At 42.2% G+C, this 21,716-nt stretch overlaps 1 protein-coding gene and 1 long non-coding RNA gene across 5 annotated transcripts in view; one reads left to right on the top strand and one right to left on the bottom strand.

Moving 5' to 3' along the window:
• Nucleotides 1–11,417, top strand: part of LOC137108388 (lysine-specific demethylase 6A-like) — a 28,952-nt gene extending 17,535 nt beyond the window's left edge. For all 4 annotated transcript variants that reach the window (XM_067492882.1, XM_067492880.1, XM_067492881.1 and 1 more), the window contains 17 exons: nt 1,847–1,978; nt 2,117–2,188; nt 2,309–2,416; nt 2,902–3,285; nt 4,525–5,384; nt 6,291–6,420; nt 6,565–6,670; nt 6,826–7,031; nt 7,115–7,176; nt 7,264–7,338; nt 7,474–7,622; nt 7,739–7,853; nt 7,957–8,144; nt 8,677–8,818; nt 8,928–9,054; nt 9,701–9,871; nt 10,202–11,417. In XM_067492882.1, the coding sequence (XP_067348983.1) occupies nt 1,847–1,978; nt 2,117–2,188; nt 2,309–2,416; nt 2,902–3,285; nt 4,525–5,384; nt 6,291–6,420; nt 6,565–6,670; nt 6,826–7,031; nt 7,115–7,176; nt 7,264–7,338; nt 7,474–7,622; nt 7,739–7,853; nt 7,957–8,144; nt 8,677–8,818; nt 8,928–9,054; nt 9,701–9,871; nt 10,202–10,231 (3,057 nt within the window). In that variant the 3' untranslated portion in view covers nt 10,232–11,417. The remainder of the gene's footprint in view (nt 1–1,846; nt 1,979–2,116; nt 2,189–2,308; nt 2,417–2,901; nt 3,286–4,524; nt 5,385–6,290; nt 6,421–6,564; nt 6,671–6,825; nt 7,032–7,114; nt 7,177–7,263; nt 7,339–7,473; nt 7,623–7,738; nt 7,854–7,956; nt 8,145–8,676; nt 8,819–8,927; nt 9,055–9,700; nt 9,872–10,201) is intronic.
• Nucleotides 11,110–21,094, bottom strand: LOC137108391 (uncharacterized). The gene is made up of 2 exons (XR_010912191.1): nt 20,664–21,094; nt 11,110–13,192 (listed from the first exon to the last, which is right to left on the bottom strand). It is a non-coding gene; the product is annotated as an uncharacterized lncRNA (long non-coding RNA).
• Nucleotides 21,095–21,716: the final 622 nt, after the last annotated feature.

Genomic DNA, 21,716 nt, shown 5'->3' with positions numbered 1-21,716 from the left:
AGAGCAACTTACACTTACCTACCTACCCACCCCCTCCTCCTCCTCCTCCCTCTCCTTTCCTCCCTTTGACTTGCGTGCGCACTCATGATGTACACATAAATGGTTATGTACACACAGGTGAGCACATGCGCATGCACTTTTGTACATACTGATGGGTAACACTTGAGCTCATCTCAACCTTCTGTGTGTGTGTGTGTGTGAGAGAGAGAGAGAGAGAGAGAGAGAGAGAATGTCCAAAGAAGCCAACAATATACAAAGAAATGATCCACTGCAGCCTAAATGCTCTGATAGAGACCGTGACTTCAGTTTATGCGCATTATAAAAGTAACTGAATATTCTCTCAAAAAAGTCACTCTATTTCAACTGACTGCTGCAGTATATCCAAGACTGCCTTATGGCATCCAATTTGAATAGGGAGAGGTATCTAGCCAAGTGTTACCCAGTCCTGCACTCCCTCTTTTCTTCACAGCACGTTAGTCAGTCGGCTTCACCTATCACACTTGAAACAAATCAGCTAAGCCACCTTGTGCAGGCTTTTGTTACTTACTTCCAATTAGAAATTCTGCTCTATATTAATCGTGATTTTAATCTAATGTGGTATTCAGGATCCCAACCCCTTTAGCTTTAGGTGGCAGACTTGGTGAACTTGCACTGCACTGTTGTTTGCTCTTAATCCGCTTTGGTTTAATCTGACTTCTCATGAAATTAAAAGTGCTTTGATTCTACCTGGCTGTACTTCTTATTCGCACGTTCATTGGTGTTTGGCCTTTTTTGGCTTTCAGCCCTGCCCCGGTGTGATCTGTGAAGTCGTTCTGCCATAGAGTATGTCCTGGCTTCCCATTGGCTCTCTCCATTTATCCCCCCCTCCCCTTCCTTCTGTAGTTGACCCTAGATGTTTTGTAGCTGCTCTCAAAGCCTCAGCAACCCCCCCTAGTGTTCTACTACCACTCCATTCATTCATATTCATCATACTGTAGATCAGAGCAGTATTATTGTGTCCACGCTTGTGTGTGATCACTGTTGTTATTGGCTTGTAGTACTGGATTATGGTGATTTAGCAGTTTTGACTTGGTGAGTCAGTTCACTGTAAGACCTGTTCCAGTGTGACTGAGTTTGAAACGTTGACATAATGGATGGTTAGACTGTAAATGGGTCAGATGTGACATGGAAAAAAATACAGTTTTTATTTGTCCATTAATTTATTATGCAACATATAAATGCCGTACATTTTCTGTGCTCTCGAAACATTCCTGAACCTTCCAGGTACCTTAAGTGTAGCAGATGACCAGTCAAGACCTTAATGTTTTGCTATTTCTAAGATGTCACATCTGGCTTGTAGGCTCCTTCACAGGTAACGGTAAGGCGTTCAGTGTGTGGAATGCTTTCCAACCTTTTGCTCAAGGTCAAGCTATGCTGCAGTGCTCTTAACTGTATTAAGGGTGATTATGACTACTTTGAGTGGTGCAGGTTTTGATGAGAATCAATTTCCACCAGCATTCCTCTAAATGGGAGAAATGCCCCAGGGGCTGTTGTTGCCCTGTGATGCAACACTTTTAGATACACAGGAATGTCTTGCTCTTCATGTCCTGCTTGTTTCTGTAAGTGTCAGCACAGAATTACAGTTTGCTGTCTTTTTCCCCCTCTTTCCTTAACCCCTTTCCACTTCTTGCTGTATTTTGTGTGCTTGATTCCTTTTTTCTCCTCTCGCCGCATTTATTCTTTAATTTTTTCCCTTTTCTCCCTTGATTCATATTCTTTTGTCTTTCTGTTTACATTCCTGTCGTCTCCCTCCTTACATGTCTTTTGCTTTCCTTTGCTTGCGCTCCCGCATCCCATCCCTTTCCAGGCTTGTAAGCCCAATCACAGTGCAGAGGGTGGGGGCTCCGGCCAATCTCTTCCCCCTCATGTGGGCTCGCTGGGCCAAGCAGAGGAACAGTCATGTCCAGCAAAGAGAAGGAGAGCCTCTAGCCCTGCCAAGGTAAATACGACAGGGATGCATTATTAACTTGCTTATAATCCAAACATATACAGCCATGCAATTTAAAATCTGTTTTCTTAATCTAGTCTTTACTTCTCAAATGTTTTAAATGTGTTTATCCCCACTGCCCATCTTCAGGGTGATTCATGGGCCAGTAATTCAGCACAGCAGCCAGTTCCCAACTGGTATCTCACCCCACAGAAATTACAGGTTAGTAATTTCATGTTGCCTTATATGTTTATTCTGTTTATGATTGCTGTCAGCAGAGAAGAGTCTGCATCCTGCTCCCACTCTCTAATAAACTGTGGTTTTGTTGCTGTCTGTCTTCAGGTGCTGGAACAATTGCGGAGTAACCGGGCAAGCCTGAAGCCCCCACAGCTTCAGATGTTGGAGCAGCTGGAGGCTCAGTTCGCAGCGATGCAGCAGCACCAGCAGCAGGTAGAAATCTGTAGCAGACACACTCACATGAGTCCCAGGTGGAAGACAAAAAATAGCCATACTTTTACAAGCTTATTCTATATCTGTCAATTACCATAAACACATATTGGTAAGTTGAAAGCCTAATACACAATGTTAGAATAAATATACTCACTAAGCAAGGGAGTGTAAACACTGCATGAATTATAATCTTTAGGTGGTGTTTAGTGCTGACTTGCACTACTCAAATAATTTTCATGGTATGTTGTGGCATGTGTAGGCGTTAAATCGTTGTGGCTTGGCACATAATATATTATAATTGAGTTCAGGACTGTTTAAACATTGACAGTTAAAAATGTGATTGTAAATTAAACTTGGGATTTCCTGAATGACGCTCCTTTGGTGGTAAAGCTGGCCCATCTCGTTTTCAAACATTAAGATATAGTTAAAATCTGTTGTGTTTAATACATATTGTTTTGGTTTTTTTTGTTTGTTTTTTTAAACAGACGAGACAGAATGTCTCAGGAGGTCAGGTGCGCCCTTCTCTCCCCAATGGTCCCACTACAAACTCCCTCCCTTCACCCAACCCCACCCTTCATCCCATCCGGCCCCACCTGGGACCCCACCGGTCCTTGTGCCCACCTCAGTCACTGGCCAACGGGCCTGTAGCCCCTGGGGCGCACGGACTCTCAGAATCCCTCCCTGTGGGCGATGTTAGTAACAGTAGTAGTAATAATCAGCCAGGGCCCACGGTCACAGGACCCAACGGAGACGTGCCTTACCTGCAACCTGCCGCCAGCGGCGATGCAGCACTGCTACCTCACACCTGCACAAGCACGCAAACACAGGACACCACGCGGCACCAGGCCCTGCAACTAAACTCCTCTCAGGTTTGTCAGGCTTGACCTACTACTTTGTTATTTAAAAAAAAAAAAAATGCTGTCCTTAAGAAAATTAATAAAATTGTTTCGTGAAAAAACATAAAATCCCTCAACTAAGCATCCTGTAAACTCAAGAATTCACATCCCCAGTTTTTGGTACTAGTCGAAAAGATGCATGTACTCCTAATTGAAAAACTTTGCATCCCCTTACATTAAAATGGCAAAAAACATCTCGGTAATCTCTAAGCACCATTTTTCAGATCTATCCTGAGTTTTTTTATTTAAGATATTTAAATCCAGAGACTGGGTAGGCCATTGTAAAACATTATTCCTATTCAACCATTTATTTTTACCTTTTTGACTAATGGTAGGAGGCTTTGCTTTAACCTTTTCTGGTATTGGGCTGCTTTATTTCTTAACCTCCACTTTATGCAAAGCTCCAGTGCTCAATGCAGACATACATGCCTCAAAACATCAGCGAGCCCCTGCCCTCTCTGTCTGTGGGAATGGTGTTCTTTTCCTTATGGGCAGAGTTCTTTTCTCACCACAAATGCAAATTATGACCAAATAATTCAACTTTGGTCTCATCAGACCACACAATCTTGTTCCAAAACTCATTTGGTTTGCTCACATACTCCTTAGTATGCTATAGGCACACTGCCCTATGTCTAGAACTAAGCTATTGCTTCCTGCCTGCTTTATTCCCAAACAATCCAGACTTGTGCTGACTACGCTTGACTGTGGGGATTTGGACTTTAATTCCAGTTGCCTCTAAGGACTTTGGCAGGTCCTTTGCTGTTAGTTTGGGATTTTTATGTAGCTCTTGTGCATGTTTTCTAGCACCTCCTAGCATATCTTTATTATTATTTTTCTTCCAATTCTTGGAAGAGTCAAGATCAGCCGCTTGTTTTTTACATATTAACTGTCTTTAATACATTTGTTGACCATTTTTGTTATTTCTGATGATAAAGGAGCAATTGTGCTAGTTGCATAAAATATTATGTTGATTGGGGAAAACTTTTGCCATTTCAACTTAAGCAAATGCAACATTTTTCACTCAATTGTACAGATGTCTAAAAAAAAAGTGACAAATTTTTAATGCCCTTATTTACGAATGTTATCTTAACCCATGGTGGGATCACTGAAGAGTGTATATGGACCTGGCTAATTATTAACTTTTAATCATATTAGTCACCCTGTCTTTATGTTTTGCCTTAGTTTCTCATGGTTACTGTCTTCTTCCCTCAGGGGCTTCAGAAGGGATCTGTTCCACATGCGTCAGGTTCCAGCAGTGAGGGAACCCCCTCACACCCCCAGACCCCCAACTCCACCGCCCCTGTGCACCCCAACAATCAGGTTGGACATTCCACTAATGCCCCATCGCCACGGCAGCAGCCTCACAACCACCTTCCATCCCCTCCCTCCCTCCCCCACTCCTCTACCTCAGGTGGAGCAGCACCCGGTGCATCAGCTACCAAAGATAGCAACACCGCAGCCATGTCCCTTGGCAACGGAGGCTCAGAAGGCAAGACGCCATCGCCATCAGCTGATGGCAAAACTGTGCAGGCAGATGGCCTAGCCAATCATGTCCACTTAGAGGATAGCGGCAAGGTGACAGAAAGTAGTGAGAAGCCAAGCCTTAGTGCAGACAATCCTAGACTATCTGCCCTGCTGGCCGGGGGGAAGGGCCCTGAGGAAGGCGAGGGGCCGTCACAAGAGACTACATCTACACCATCCAACCCACCAGACTCCCACAAGAAAGTCAACAACATCCACCCAGCTGTCCTGCCCTCCACCCCTCTTGCGCAGGGCAGCTCGGCTACCTCCTCGCCCATCTCTGCCATATCCACTGCCACACCCTCACCTAAATCATCAGAACACACCCAAACAGGCGTACAAAGTCCTGCCACCACCATGTCTACTGCACCGGCTGTAAACGGAAATGGCAAAGCAGGCATCTCCGAGGACTCTCAAAGCCCGCTGAAGGCCGAACCACCGACCGTCATCAGTCTCAAAGCTACGCCACCACACGGACACAGCTCTTCTTCATCATCTTCATCTTCAATATCCATCTACCCCAGCTCCACAGATGTTCTGAAGGCCTGCAGGTAAGACTGAACTGCCTTTTATTCCCCCACATAATAGTTTCCAGCAGATGAAGGAGGCCTGGTGACTCAGTGGTAGAGCATTGGGTTGGGATGATAAAGGCTGCAGGTTCAAATCCAACCCCCCCAGTTGTGGCCCCGGCCAGGTTCAAGCCCGAATAAAATGAGAGGGTTGCGGCAGGAAGGCGTAAAAATTCATGCCCTCTATCTTTTTGATGTCCATAAGATTTTTGCCTTCCAGTTTAATTACTCCTGGTGAAAATGATGGTTTTGTTAAGGAAGTTGAACATTTGGAAATTGTACTCCTATAATATCATGCATCTTTCAAGATTCAAAGAACTTTATTTATCCCATAGGAAAATTGCATAAAGTAAGGTGTTTAAAGTCAGGAGACTGGCAGCTACAGGACAGAGTTAATAATTAAATGTGCAAAATAAGTAGCTGCTTACTGTAAAGCCATGACGTGAATTTCATGAGCAATAAAAATATACCATGACTGAAATGTAAGATTATACTTCTTGCATGCTTTCCAAAATGGTCTGAAGATGATTTTGCTACTTCTGATGATGCAAATTAGTAGGATCAGTTGAAATGTGTGGTTTGTTTTGAAGATGTCTCCTCCCAGTGGAATTCTATCGGAACTACACGAGCAGATGCAAATAATTATGTAACTGTAAACAACACCCAAGGCTACTGGGCAGTCTTGTTGCCATGCAGATAATATTCAGCACAGATTATATATTCAAATTGATTACCCCATTTGAGTGCAATTTGATTTTTAAATGGAAACTACTTTTGCCTATTACATCAAATCACATTTTGCTTTTTTTTTTTTTTTTTTTTTGCTTAAGATTGAGGGCTGTGCTGCCATGACTAAAAAAAAATCTTATTCACCCTCTGTATGTGCAGAAACTTGGGAAAGAATGGTTTGTCGAACAGCAGTATCCTCCTTGATAAGTGCCCCCCACCCCGGCTGCCCCCTCCACCCTCACCAGCCCTGCCCAAAGACAAGCTCAACCCTCCCACACCCAGCATATATGTGAGTATAACATGAATAAGCAGTATAGAAATGTAGGAAATATCATCTATGATCTCATGAGGTTGAGGTTGAGGATGAGGTTTAGCGCTTCACAAATTCATTGCATGATATCATTTAACACCCTGTTTTGTGTCTGTGGACCAGCTGGAGAACAAGAGGGATGCCTTTTTCCCCCCACTGCACCAGTTCTGCACAAACTCCTCCAACCCAGTCACGGTCATCAGAGGACTGGCTGGAGCACTTAAGCTGGGTAAATGTGATGTTATATGCTATTATAAGTAATAACATATAATAGCATATGGCATATTATATGTAATAAGATATAATAGCATATCACTGAAGAGTAAAAGGAAATCACAGTTTTGCTGCTGCATCTTTTAAATAACAATGTGCTTTTCTCTGCAGACCTGGGTCTGTTTTCCACTAAGACGTTGGTAGAGGCCAATCCCGAGCACCTGGTGGAGGTCTGGACTCAGCTCTCTCAGCCTGCTGATGAGAACTGGGACCCGACGGCCACTAAGAAGATGTGGCGCTGTGAAAGCGCCCGCTCCCACACCACTATTGCCAAATACGCCCAGTATCAGGCTGCTTCCTTTCAGGAGTCCCTAAGGGTCAGTTATGTTTGATTTGTGTACTCTTTCAAAATATTTAGGATTTACAAAAATTTAGTATGCTGATAATTTCTTTCTTTCAGGAGGAGAATGAGAAGAAGGCACTAAAAGAGCCCTCGGATACAGAGCCAGCATCAGCAGAGAGGTACCAGAATTTGGTCCTGATATTTATTTTCTTAGGTTTAATTATTTAGTCCTAAACTAATTTTAGCTACTTGATTTTTATCATTAGTGCTGCACGCAAAAGAAGGGGACCCTTAAAGCACATCAAGTTTGGAACCAACATTGATGTGTCTGATGAAAGGAAGTGAGTATAGAATTTATCTCACCATTTCTTGCCTCTGATTATTTGGTGCCTTTAGAGATGCTTTGAAACATTGGAAACTGAAAGTGCTCTACATTCAGATTAAATAATGATTCCTCCAATCCATTGTCTTTCAAGGTGGAAACAGCAGCTCCAGGAGCTCAGTAAGCTGCCAGCCTTTGCTCGAGTTGTATCAGCTGGAAACCTGCTCAGCCACGTGGGTCACACCATCCTGGGTATGAATACAGTTCAGCTGTATATGAAGGTCCCAGGAAGCAGGATACCTGGTGAGTGTTACAAAACTTTTTGGAACTGTTCATTATTACGCTCTATAATTTTTTTTTCTGTGAGCTCTGATGTGCAGGTTTGTGGAGTGAAGAGTTTTCTGTGCTCGTGTCTTCAGGTCACCAGGAGCACAATAACTTCTGTGCTGTCAACATCAATATTGGACCAGGAGACTGTGAATGGTTTGCAGTACCGGAGCCTTACTGGGGAGTGATGAGCAACTTCTGTGAGAAGTAAGTTGAGCTTGCTTCTTTTCTCTGCCTCCAAGCTGTTCTTTTTGATTTATTTATTTTTTTTATATATACATCCACAACAAGTATTTTTCATCTTTACCAGGAATAACATCAATTTTCTGATGGGCTCATGGTGGCCCAACCTGGAGGACTTGTACGAAGCCGATGTACCCGTCTATCGGTTTATCCAGCGTCCTGGCGACCTGGTGTGGCTCAACACCGGCACCGTCCACTGGGTTCAGGCCATCGGTTGGTGCAACAACATTGCCTGGAATGTAGGACCTCTCACTGGTATGCATGGTGCCATAGGCTATGGTTTTTGCTATTGGTTTTTTTGGGGTAGTTATGGTGACTTTAGTCCATATCTCCATAAACCTTTGTTTTCGAATGCTTGGGGGGAACAAAAAGAAAATACATTTGTACATGCGTGGAAAAGTATCTTTGCCAAAGTTCACAACCTTGTCAAACAGCAATTATATCTGATACGGTGACCTTTTCTGGGATGTTTTGAAATGTTTTTTAGCTGATTATTGACCTTTTAAGCTGATGATTGAGCTGATTAGTCCAAGATTTTATTTCCCGTGTACACACAGTCTAAGAATATGCCTCCATATTAACCACTGCACATTTTTACAAAATTATACAATAAATGCATAACTGTCAATCCTTTAATTATTGTTGTTGTTATTACTATTACTGACAGGGCTCACAGCTGCTGTTGTGCCGCTGACTTGCTGCAGTGCAAACTACCATCATTTGGTTTCCTGTTTGGTTTCTACCACAGTGCAATTGCACTAAAATTATAATGTGTGATCTTTTTCAGCTCACCAGTACAAGCTGGCCGTGGAGCGTTATGAGTGGAATAAACTCCAGAGTGTCAAGTCCATGGTTCCTATGGTGCACCTCTCCTGGAACATGGCACGTAACATCAAAGTGTCCGATCATAAGCTCTTTGAGATGATCAAGTGAGTGAAATGATCTCTCCGACAGAGTTTTTTTTTTCTGTGAGCCTGTAGTCTCTTTTTCTCTCTCTCTCTTTTCCTCCATTGTGACCCACATTTCTTCTCGTCCCAGGTACTGCCTGCTGCGGACATTGAAGCAGTGCCAGTGGGTGAAAGAAGCTTTGGCATCAGCCGGCAAGGAAACAGTCCTGCGTCTCAGGACCAGGGACGAGCCAGCCCACTACTGCACCATCTGTGAGGTCAGTAAAGCGCACCAGGAACTGGTACATCAGGGGTGTGAATTTTAACAGGATTTCACATTTCAGCACCTCACACGTATTTTGTTGTGGAAGATAATTGTCCTGCTATGTGCTTGTTTCTGATCACATCATGAGTATTTCTCCACACCCTTCATTTTGGGGTTAGAACAATTGTATTACAGTGAAAATAATTTTCCACTGGTGAGTTTTCATTTAAATACATGGTGCATAAAATGATTACCCACAACCCTTTAAAAGAAACATTTTTTCTGAAGTGTTGACCATGAGACACTTGGATTGGAACTGCGATTTATCCTTTTGACACTGAATTGAAGGCTGCCTCATTTTTGTTTGAACTAATTAATGCGTATGGTAATGGGTTTTATTTGAATGCAAGGCTTTCATGTGTTTAGCAGAAATGTGCCCATATCCCATTAAATGTCTGCTGTCATTGTGTCCTAGCAATTGTTCCATTATTCACTGTCTATGGAGCCGCTCCAGGATCTGTATGTAGATGACACCATCACTGCAGTCTCTCTCTTTGCTGTTTATAGCCTTAGATGCACCCTTAGATGTACAATGACTAGAATAAAAGAAAGTAGACAGTGCAATTCTTTAACCACTTGTGTGTATGTGTACGCTGCAGGTGGAGGTGTTCAACTTGTTGTTTGTGCGCCGTGAGCTTCTTTCAAAGAAGCAGTATGTGGTCCACTGTCAGGACTGTGCAAGGAAAGGCAGTGCCACGCTCGATGACTTTGTGGTGCTGGAACAGTACAAGATGGAGGACCTGATGCAGGTCTATGACCAGTTCACATTAGTAAGTCAACAGACTGAAGAAAAAAATAGAGTCAACATACTCATTTCATCTTTCAAGTCCTGAATTATTTATGGTTAATTGAGGTGAGAGCCTCGGATAATAAAATTTGTTTCTAAGGCCTGTTAAAACAACAGCTAAATGTTGGAGCTAAATGTTTGATACTCATTAGATGGAATCTGTCTCCTATAAATCCACTTGTTAATGACAGTGGTAGGAAATTACTGTACTTTTTCCCGTTTATAGAATATTAGTATGTTGACTGCAGACAGAGTGTTTAAGTTGATATATTCAGTGAACTGACTAATTATCATGTATTATCTTCCTCCCCAGGCCCCTCCTCTTCATTCATCTTCATCTTGACATTAGGTGACACCTCTTTCTTCGTTTGCTGTGGAGTCATGACGCCCCTTCACAGGGACTTGTATTAACATGGGGAAAAAAGAACAAAACATCTACATACACGGACCATTTCTGATATTCAGGAAAGCCGAGGCCGTCTCCCCACCCTCACCACCGCCCCTTCATTATGGCTGGTCTCCATAGCGACGGCTGGAGGCTGAGTGTGTCTGTCTATGCAACCTGTTTGAAGTGCTGGGCACTGGCCCTTACAGAGGGGGGCGCCACCAAGCTCACTAACAGGACTTGTTTCTGTCTCCCCCACCCCCTCTCCCTCCTCATCTCCCAGCCCCCTCTAGAGACAATGGTTCAGCCCTGTTTTAATGGAGGACTTAATCAAAAACGGTTGGGAACGGGGATGAAGGGGAGAGCGGTATTCTTTAATGCGTGATAAAAAATTTTGTAGATACGTGTTAACTGTCACAACTGGCAACACCACCCGTAAAAGACTACTGACTTGACAACTTTCCTCCCTTTCTTTCTCTACCCCCTTTTTCTCCTTTTCTATTCTGGTAACAGGATAAAATGTTGGCTTTGATTTCTAGATTTCCCTCTAATTTTGTTCTGTTTTTCCTTCTAAGGAGCACTAGCCTAACTGGTCTTTTTCTATGGTAGATAGTAATTTTAAGACTCTTTGGACAGCAAAATCTCCAAAAAAATTTGTAATGTGAAGAGTTAGGTGATTTTCTTTTCTTTTTTTTTTCTACAGGTTTTATGTTTTATCTCGGTCTTGTTCTTTTCAAAACTACGATATTTTGTTTCTTAGGTAAAAAAGGAAACATTTAGGGAAAAAATATTACTAGCCAAGTCACAAAGAAAATGGGTTGCACATAGACTTATGAAATAAAGTTTAATTTGTGATTTTTTTTTTCTTGTTTTGTTATGTTTCTAATCTTGATGTAAATTTACACTATTTATAAATACATATTTATTGCTTGAAAATATTTGTTGATGGAATGCTGTTATTTTTTTCCAGAATACCTGCCATTAAATTTGAAGGAGTTTTGTCATTTTAACACAACTCCTTTTACATTTTCTATATATAAATAAAATTGCTTAGCAAGCATTGTACAGAAACGAACATTTAAAATTGTTTTATTGTTTGAAGAATGTTTTATGATGAGTCAATAAACACAAAGTTGTCAAATTATCCATGTGTTTTCATACTTTAAACACAATACATTCTTAATATATATTAATTTCATTTATGATTTAAAGTAAATACAGCAATGATTTAAAAAGTAGAAACACTTGTAGGACCAGCATTCATGTGTGTGAGTAGAGACCTGAAACCCAGCAGACAATGTAGCTGTAGACTGACACACACAGAATCCTACACTGTATGCCAGGTCCAGATCTTACCCAGTGTCTCAAAAATTGATTTTCATTCTGCCCATACAGTCTTAGTAACTCTGTTAGATGCATTTCTCTCCCCAGTGGGTGGGCAGTGGTGAATTTAAAGACTGAATCTAGAGAAAATACCACTCTAATCTTTTCAGAAACAATTTCCAAACACAGCTGAAAACAAATAAACATTAATTCATATCAATAAGCCTCTGTGATATTATCATCTATCCTGGGTAACATGGCTGCCAGCAGAGACCCAGTAGCCAGATGTAGCTGCTGCCAGCCCCACAGGATCTACACTGACTACTGAGCAACTACTGGGCACCCTGTGGCTCTGCAGCTCTAGTTAGAGCCAGAATGGCAGCCTGATTTTCACATTTCATCCAAGACAGGAAGTGATGAGGAGAAAAATGACATCATGCTGAGTGACAAACATGCAGGATATCTGGAACATTAGGTATGTCATCAGTTGCACTGTTGTAATAAAAACGTGACTAAAAATACAGTTTGTAAAGATGCAAAAACATGCTTTTTGGCAGGAAATTATTTAAAAATTATACTCTTAATACATATAAAGCCTGTCAAAATTGATTATATTGTACCACAAACCCACTTAAATGTGAAGAAAAGTAGAGGAATAGTTGCTAACAATACAGCAGCCAGACGCTTTTTCTCCCCTTGCACCTTCACCCATAAATGTTCTACCAATTTCCTCTGTTGGAGGCTGAGTGTGACTGAGTGTGACTGTCAACCTGTTTGCACCCTTCACATGTTCTTAAACATGGTAGATGAATATATCTGGACAAGGGCATATTTTTGGGTTCATATCATATGTTTCCATATGGCATCACCACTGAAGGGTTTCAAACTAAATCTTAATTGCTGAATGTTTTTCCTGTCATTTACTTGTTTCTTTAGGCTTCTTCAATTTACTCAAATAAAACAAGGAAACAATCTTTCAATCTGTCACTCGTGAGTAGGCACAGAGCAATTTAAGGGATCACAAACCTAAAACCTTTGCAACCCCTCACTGCGATGGTGGGTTTTAATTGGCAGCCAGCATCTCTGGAGGTACAGTAGCCAGACAGCAGTGGAGCTCAGAGAAGGCAATGTCAGTCTACTAGGTAGTTGATTCCAGTCTAAAATATCTTCAGTTATTTAAAGGATTGTTCTTGAGGAGCAGGGGTGAAAAAAAATCTGCATGATCACCGTAGTGTCCTTACAGGGCACTTACTTATATTTCAGCCTCAGCTTTTCAGATGACAAGCAGAGTCACTGTTGTCTTTGTTAGTGTTAGTTCAATAAATACAAGTCGTTGAAAAGCGTCAGATGGAAAAGAACATTTACTGGTTCAGGTGCATAAGGTAAACAAGCCAAACAACCCAAACTGCCCCTCTTCATCCCCCTCTTTGTGTTTCAGCACTACACTGTAAGTACTCTGCTCCCATACTGAAACCAAGATGGCCGACAGAGTTGGACTGTTGCAGCATCCATTTTGACTGCCACAGATAGATGCTCGGGGACTTTCCATCTCTTTTCCTGTAGTGTCAAACTGTAGCATGAAGCCTGATGGGAGTCCTGAAAAAGAAAAAAAAAGATGTTGGAATGAGAATCACTTTAACCAAATGAGGGAGTTTGTGAAACCGTGCACAAGGAAAACAAGATGGAGTTTGTCCTGAAGGGAAACAAAATTTCCAACATTTTTTATTCAACATTTGCATGCATTGTAAAAAAGAAATAGGAGCTGAATTTGGCTGTTGTAAAGTGCCTCTCTGAAAGAATTTTTGCTCTCCAACCACAAACTCTTTACTTTGTCGGAGGAACACAGGAACAAGTGTGGGCTGAAAAAAATCGTGATTCTTGGAAACAAGATACCAGTTTTAATGTTCACGTCAGTTAAGAAGATGTACACTTCCTGTTGGCTGTTTCAAATGACAAAGGCAGGAAGCTTGAGTTCTGTGATATAGGGACAGTAGCGGTATATGTTAACAGAGAAAGGGGGGAGGGGATGCAGGTGGCAGAAGGGTTGTGACATAATTTACAAACAATGAAAGTATTGGGCCTTTTTCTCATATTTCCTTAATTGAATGTATGTTTTTGCACATCATGCAAAGCTTCTCCCACAACTTCCATCATCAGGCAAAGTTTTAAATGAGGTCAAGGCACAAAGAGTTGGAGCCTCTTATGTATAACCCTTATATAGTCCACCTATATCTGAAATGTGAAATCTGGCAGTGATCCAGCAGAGAGGTATGTGAACTCTGCTTGGCTTGGATCACCCCCCCCCCCCCTCATTCTTAAATGCAGACTGCCTAACAATGTCTTACTGTGTCACAGTGGGGAAAACATGGAGAGGAAAAGCAATAAGGAGTTAAACCAGCAAAGTGATCAGTGCCCTCCCTCCCTCCCCCCCTTTATCCTCTCTTTATCCCCCCTTTCCTTCCTTCCTGTTCCCTCCATCTCTGTCCAGCCTGCTCTCTCGTTTACACCGTTGTGAGAACCAGACAGGTGGTCCGGACTGCTAATTTTAACCAGGCTGATTGTCTGCCTGTGTTTCCCACAGCTATGTATAGATGCCTGCAATAAACCAAGTAGGTCTCTCTCTCTCTCTCTTTCTCTCTCTCTCACACACAAACACACACACACATGCTGACCTCTAAAATGCCTATGTCCATTCATCCACTCCTACCTCTGTTGCAAATTATCCTTCCTGATTGGCTGTCACTCTCGGCCAATGGCAGAGCTTCCTGCTGCCCATTCATAAAACCCAGGGTCATTGAGGATAATGTGGTATTAAGGCACGTGCCAAGAGGAGGGGTAAACCAATATTTTATTCTGGCTTCACAGATGAACTACAGTTTTAAATATTTATGCAGGTGTATGCATAAATAAAAAATGAAAAAAGCTGTTTATTGCCAGCTGATTGGTTGATGGTGCAAACAGCTCAGGTTTGCTAATTTACACTTTGTGCAAAATTTCAGAACTGCACGTGCAATTCTATTCCTAGTTTTGAATGAATCCACGAATCCTTTCGAAATAAGTAATGAACAGAGGGCCACTTATAGTGTGATAATCTCGGGCCATTGCTTACCCCTCCACCCCTCTCTTAAGTTTGATTTAAAAACACTAACAAACACTCCTTTTATGCAGTCTACTGTCATTTCTTCCCCAGCAACCCTGCTTGTTTTCTGAATCTTTTCAACTTTAACTATTTCCTCATTGAGTTGATGAGGATGTTCTCACTTATAGAGAACATCGGGAGCTTAGGGTTAAGAGGCCCAGCGGGCACTTTAACATAAAAGTTGAAAAGATTCAGTCTATAATGATGGCTAGCACTGATGAATTCATAATAATTTATGTGACTTAATTATTGCCATCCTTTCTGCTAGAATATGGGTCCAGGAAGGGAAATTATAAATTACTCCTTGGTGCTTTAAAAACTCTAAAAAAGTTTTCTCAGTAATGCTGCATTAATGAGATGATCCAAATCTATGGTTAATTATTAAAGGTTTGACTGATAATACAATATAAAGGTTGATTTTTACTTTAAGAATCACAAATTACTAAAATTATTTTGGACATTAATGATAATTTGTTCCTGCATGTCGAATTCTATCCACTCAACAATATCAAGTGTTGCCTCAGTTGAATGATGTGATTTGAAGCATGTTTGCGATGGGCTATCCAAGATAGCAGGAAAAAAAAAGAGAGGTGCTACCCATTGCCATGGAAACGGAGAGTAATTAGCACAGAGTGCTGTTCAGAGAAAAGGAGAGAGTGAGAGGGAACATGATTTTGTGTGTGGGGGATGTTGGCCTGCTGTCAAGAGATGAGCAATGACAGGAGAACAAGGAGATAAAGTAACAGCAGTCGCCGTGCAGGTTTCAGGTGTCATTACATACTGGCACAGGCAGGAACTTCACCTGTGCTGTCTCAAAGTTTCCCTGTTGAATTAGAAAATGAAATCTGTACCCTGGCTGGAAGAAAGAGTTGTAGATTTCCCCCTTGCTTTGCTCAGACCCCCCCTTAAAGCCTCACCGCATGTTTAAACAGGGACTGGAACTGGAAAGCTGGGTTCAGCTGTTGGCCTGGCTCTCACTGCTACAGTCCCCCCCAATGTACGGATGTGTCTGTCCATCTGTTGGTCACGTGACACCAGTAACACTGATCTGATTTGTGACCAAAGCCGGACAGGAAGCATCTTAATTATGCGATGATATAAAATGCCTTTCACTATAAAAGTTTATTGTTTCAAACTTAAGGCTGTATCTGCAAACGCACTTGTACAACTGGGATCAAATTGGTGGTAACAGCATTATCTGATTGGCCTGTATGCTGCCTGCATCATTTGCACAAGATGACACCCAATTCTGACCCTTTATTTAGAAATTGACTCAACCTTCACTTTCATACATTTGCACAAGTTTGCATAGAGAAGCAGCAATCTGCTGATGAGCTGCAGGCTGTAGGTTCAGAGCCTTGCTCCAGGTTCCCCAAGCTGAGCCCTTAAAGTAAACTTTGCTCCATTCGCCCCCTCATGGAGTGGCTCTGCGTCAGTCACACCAAGTCTAATCCAAAACCAATCTTTAATAAGACAATGCTTAGTGCATTTCCCTCTAGTACAGACTCCACAGACACGCACACACACTCCAAACACCCACACAGTTGGCACACAATTTGCCAGTGTTCTTCAAGCGTCGAAGGACTCCTCAATCACTCTCTTCTCTGCAACAGCTAATGGCAGCCAGGAACCCACAGGCGCGTATATGCTAAGAACAATTATGCAGATGTGTGCTAAAACCACTTTGGTGGTATAATCCAACAATCAGTCCATTATAGTAATTGTCGTTAGCGAGTGGGCGATTATGGTTTCGACAGGGAAGCTGAAGAACAGGCAGAGCTCCACTGGTTTTATGCAAATCCGGCAAGTCCCATTTAATATGTCAGATGTAATGTCACTGTGTTTTTAAAGAGAACACCAAGCTGGTGTGGGTGTGTGTGTGTGTGTGTCTGTGTCTGTGTCTGAGTGAGACCACCTGAGGGTGTACAAGAAGGGATTGTTACTGCAAAAAGAATTTCATAGAAATCATGCCCTGTATTCACCTTTTAAGCCATTGCTGAGAAATTATTAGGGCTGTAAGGAGTGAAAAATGGGGAGTCATGTTTTCTGCTAAATTGAAGGTGGTCTTAGATTTTTTGAGCAGGGAATGGACTTCATTTTCCATAGTTCTAATGTATTTTCAAGTGCATGCAATATTTAGCATAAAATATTTAATAGTTTTATCAAAATAGTTTTATCTTCATATTCTTTTCTCACTAGCTAGCAGCCACTTTCCCTTTTATTTGAGTTAAAGTATAACATACTGAGCAAACCAAAGTAGAAAACAGCTGCGCTGCTCAATAAAAAGCTCCATAATTTTAGCACGTGCTCATTTCAATCCTTGTGTGCAATTTGTAAAACTGATTGTTCAATTAACATATCAAGCGTTAAATCTGGATTTAAAAATACACTAAGGAGAAGTATATTGCAATGTCCAGTCAAGACAAGCCATAAACTCCCACACCCATCTAACAGCAATAATTTTCATATGGTCCCTAAATATTTAAGGATGAGGTTGAAAAGGCAGTTGTGAATATCCAGATTTCATTAGAAATAAATTGATTAATAGACTGAGAATCGTGACAAAATGATTCTAAATGTTCCTAGTTTACTGGGATTTGTAGTATCATTATACTTGCTGAGACTAAGACCATCTGACCACTTGGTCCAGTGGTAATACTTCAGCTGGGGGCTTATGGGTGTCATGAGAGAACGCAACATGTCAGCAGCTCCAATAATGTGGTTAACTTAAAGAGGAAGGCAAGGAATGTATCCTAAAGTCAACCCCAGTCCTCCTCCACCCCTTCAGTCATGGGTTCTGCGCAGGGTAATCGCATACCACAAACACAAGAATGTCCCCCCCTCTCTTCTCTTCAGGCAGCCCCCCACCCCCATACAAACCCCCTCCCCAACAACCCACCCCTTCTTTCCTCTGCACCCTCAAGTTTCTGGTGAAACACATGGAACAAACCGGAAGCTGGGTGAGTTTTTGCACTCGGAATAAAATTTAAGCTTGAGGGAAAAGTGGAGAGTCAATAGAATGAACAAGTAAAATACGGGGGAACATAAATAGTCAAGCTACATAACTGTAAACTCCTATAAAATATTAGAACTGAATGAAATGGACAGACAAATTGATCGATATTTAAGAAAATTGATAGATTTTTGTCTTGTGTAATAGTATTGTAATGCTTAACAGAATGTGTTAAAAACATCACACGAGCTTCCAAAATAACTAACAGACCTAATAAGATAAATGAAGTCAAATTACATAATAAAACATTAGGAATAAAGAAAGCAAATTGGAAAATATACTAATGCAAGTTCTGAATGAATTCAACATACAGATAGTTAATTAAATATAAAAACAGTAATTGACGTGCTTATTGTATAATTGCACACAAATGCGATCACCAACTTCATTGAATGTAGGCTGAAGAACGAAAGGGGAAAAAATGTTACTTTGCGTCACGATTTGCAAATTAGTGCGACCTTAATTTTGAAATACCTAACCGGAAGTACACGTCTATTGCCGCTCGCTTAATGCCGATGGCAGCGGTTCAGAGGGCGGCTTTGAGACCGGTTCCCAAACTGCTCTTAATGTGAAAAATACAGAGAAAACGCCGGGCGCATTCCTGAGACCCGGACACATCCATGCCCAGCCATGACAGACAGAGCTCGTCTGTGTGTTTGCGTGTACTCGCGGACATGTGCGCGTGTGTGTACGGGCTGATATGTGCACGCGTGCGTGTGACTGTGTGTGCATGTGTGCTTGCGCGCAAACTGTGCGTCTCCGCGGGGGTGGAGAGCTTGGAGACCACACACTTTGCGCATTGCTCCCACACACATACACGGGACTAAGCAGCACACTTGGCTCAAAGTAACGAAACATTTATGTTGGAAAAAGGAAAAGCAAAACTGACTGTTCGAAAACACTTTAGATGTGGTTTTGGTCCACAAAAGCTTGTTTGGTGCGTGAAAAACCCCCCTTTTTAACCAACGGGAGACACAGAAATGTGCTCCATGGAGAAGCCCCGCATGGCCAAAGCAAAGCATAACTGAGACGATGAGGTGGACTTTGGCCATAGCGAGTGTTCGGTTAAGACACCAGCCCTGAATTAAAACAATACCGGATTGTTTTCACGTTTTTTCAGCTCGATCACACGCCGCGTTGCGCAATCTGCATGGAAAGGCTGTGATCGGCGGAACGGTGCCGACGAGCGAGAAAAAGTCTGTTAAACTTCCTTTTCTCAAACTCGGGCAACGACAACAACGACTGCAAGCTGCAGAAAACTCTTAGAATTGTTATATTGAAATAACGCACTGTATGAAAACTGGCTCCACTTACCGTAGCTGCGTCTGCTGGCCGCATGTCCCCATGAGAGCGTTGTGTGTATGTGTATGTATGTGATTGTGTGCGTGTGTGTGTGTGCAGGAGACGCATACCGATACTAGTGGTCGGAAGCGCAGCGCGACACGTCAACGCGTGTTGACTCTATATCATAAGGGGGATTCTTCAGCTGCTGCATGCCTCAGCGGTGCACAAACTGGGGTGCGGGAACCTCCGGGGGCCCCGATGGAGCAGAACAAGGAATTGTTAAGTTTAGTGAGTCAAGCCACAAGTGGCCGTGGTTTAAAGCGGCGTAGAGGAGCTGAGAGGCAGTGGTGCAGACAATCAGTGTCAGTCCATTAAAGGAAAAAGACAGTGAAACTCTGCATCTACAAGAGTAATATTTCACTTTGAAGCACAGTTACATGTGCAGTGTCAGATGAGATAAATTGACAAAATATAGAATGTACATTAAAGTCTGATATAAGTCATTAAAGCAGTTTTTCAGAAATGCCCTCATGTTCTTATGATATTTTTAGGTTTTAAATGGCTGATTAGTGCGAACTACGTTTTGCAATTTCTCAGAAATAAGCGGCAAATCCATGTGTTAGTTCTGCAAAGTACATTTGATTTGTATACAAATTCTATATTAAAATTCAATTCAACTTTCAACTTTATATAGTGCCAATTCACAACAGAGTCATCTCAAGGCAAAGACAAGACAAAGCTGTGATTGGTGATTTATGTTGTGATGTACATAATTTGGAGCGTCACCTGATGATTTATTGCTTGACCTTCTTGTGTATAAATCTGACTGCATCACCACTGAGTACAGCAAAAGCTTTTATAATCAACATCATTGCCACTGTCCTCATGAAAGAGAGACTAACACAAGAGAAATAGAACACAGTAGGAGACAAGAAATACCAGTGTGACTGAACTTACAACTGAGTCACAGTAAGAATACAGTGTGCAGTTGAAGCAACATGTATAATGTCCCACAGAGTGTTTTATTAATGATGTGTTGACCTGACAGGGCATCACTCAGGTTGTCAGTGCTACATCACATCAAGCTGACACAGAAACAACTGAAACACCAATTCATGCACACACACACACACACACACACACACACACACACACACACACACACACACACACACACACACACACTCTGCATCTAGAGAGTATTACTCTTTTTATTGCAGGCGAAAACTTGAAAACACAAGCAAGTCTATGTGTGCATGTGTGCATTTATGAAGGTGTTAGGGTAGGAAAATCACACACTCTGAATGAACCCCACAGCAGCAGCAGCAGCAGCAGCAGAAGCAGCAGCTCGCCACACGCTGCTCTTTTTAAAATTGAACAGATAACAGACTGAATGGTTTTGTCTGCAGTGGAAGGAAGCCTGGAAGATTTGTGTTCCTCCTGCTGCTGCCTGCTGCACTGAGGATACACAAACGGCTGGCGCATCTCTCTCTCTCTCTCTCTCTTTCTCTCTGCAGTGGCTCAACACTGAAACATGGGCAGCACGAGGTACAGACAGGCATACAAATGGGCACCCAGGCGATGTGTGAACATACATCGAATGCAGAAACACCGAAACATCAAGCGCTTACCAGCAGGCTTCATCCAGACTGTTAAAACCCAAGGCAAACCAAATGGCTGTGATCTGCCTCTTTATTTCTCCTCGTTCCCATCATCTCTGGCTCTTCACACACTTTGCTTATGTCTTTCTATCTGTCTCTTTCTCTCCCTCTATTCTTTCATTCTCTACCTCTGTCATATCCTACAGGACTCCAGTGTGCTCATCTCCATCCCTGTCTCTGCTCTCCACCAGTCTCCACACTGATCTTTTAAGTCTACCAACCTCTCCACTGATCAATGGACAGCCGGCAAAGCAAGCTCTGCTGCCTCCACCTCCCCAAGCTTTGTGTGTGTGAGAGAGAGTGTGTGTGTATGTTTCACTGTGAGGAGAGGAGGCTTCCAACCCACACATCACTCTCCAGAGCTCTCAGCCTCCACAGTGCTTCATCAGTTGACCACTCCACACCCCTACGCATCAATTGTGTGCATGTGTGTGCACACCTACATGCACAGTAGGGCCATTAAAAGCTCAAAGCCCACATTTTAGTGTCACCTGAAGTTGATTTTATCTTAGGGTGCGGTGTATGTCTTAAGAAGGGCAGCAAAGCATCCTCAGTAAGAGCTGTGGACACCTGTGACTCATGCAGATTCCAACAGAGTAGCTTGTAATGGTCAGTAGTTACTTCCATCATAACCAGGTGGTTTAGCAGTTGAAAAGGCAGCTCCCAGCCATAGGCCAACTGTGGTGGAAAGCTAATGCAATGCTTTCAGTATTACAGAAAATAACAGAAACACACTTTTACTTATTTTTCTGCAGCTAAACATCACTAAATTAAAAACAAACCAATTTTCACACCCAAGTAAAGAGGTAGGCAATAAAAAAAAGAAAAACAGCAATGTGTTACTTCAGTTTGAATCGTTCTGCAGCTCTAGCTAATTTTAAATAAAGAGCATCTGAGCAACCTGCACTGCAACAGGGTTATAAATAGTGATCTAAATTCATCCTATGCCTGCTGTGTGAGGCGGAGAAGCCATCAGATGAGAAGAAATGCAGGCGATTCAGCATTGGCATCACCAGGGGTTAA

The sequence above is a fragment of the Channa argus genome, chromosome 23, assembly GCF_033026475.1.
Source record: "Channa argus isolate prfri chromosome 23, Channa argus male v1.0, whole genome shotgun sequence".
NCBI classification, from domain to species: domain Eukaryota; kingdom Metazoa; phylum Chordata; class Actinopteri; order Anabantiformes; family Channidae; genus Channa; species Channa argus.
The sequence above is the reverse complement of the archived record's forward strand: the minus strand, read 5'-3'. Positions and strand labels throughout refer to the sequence as shown.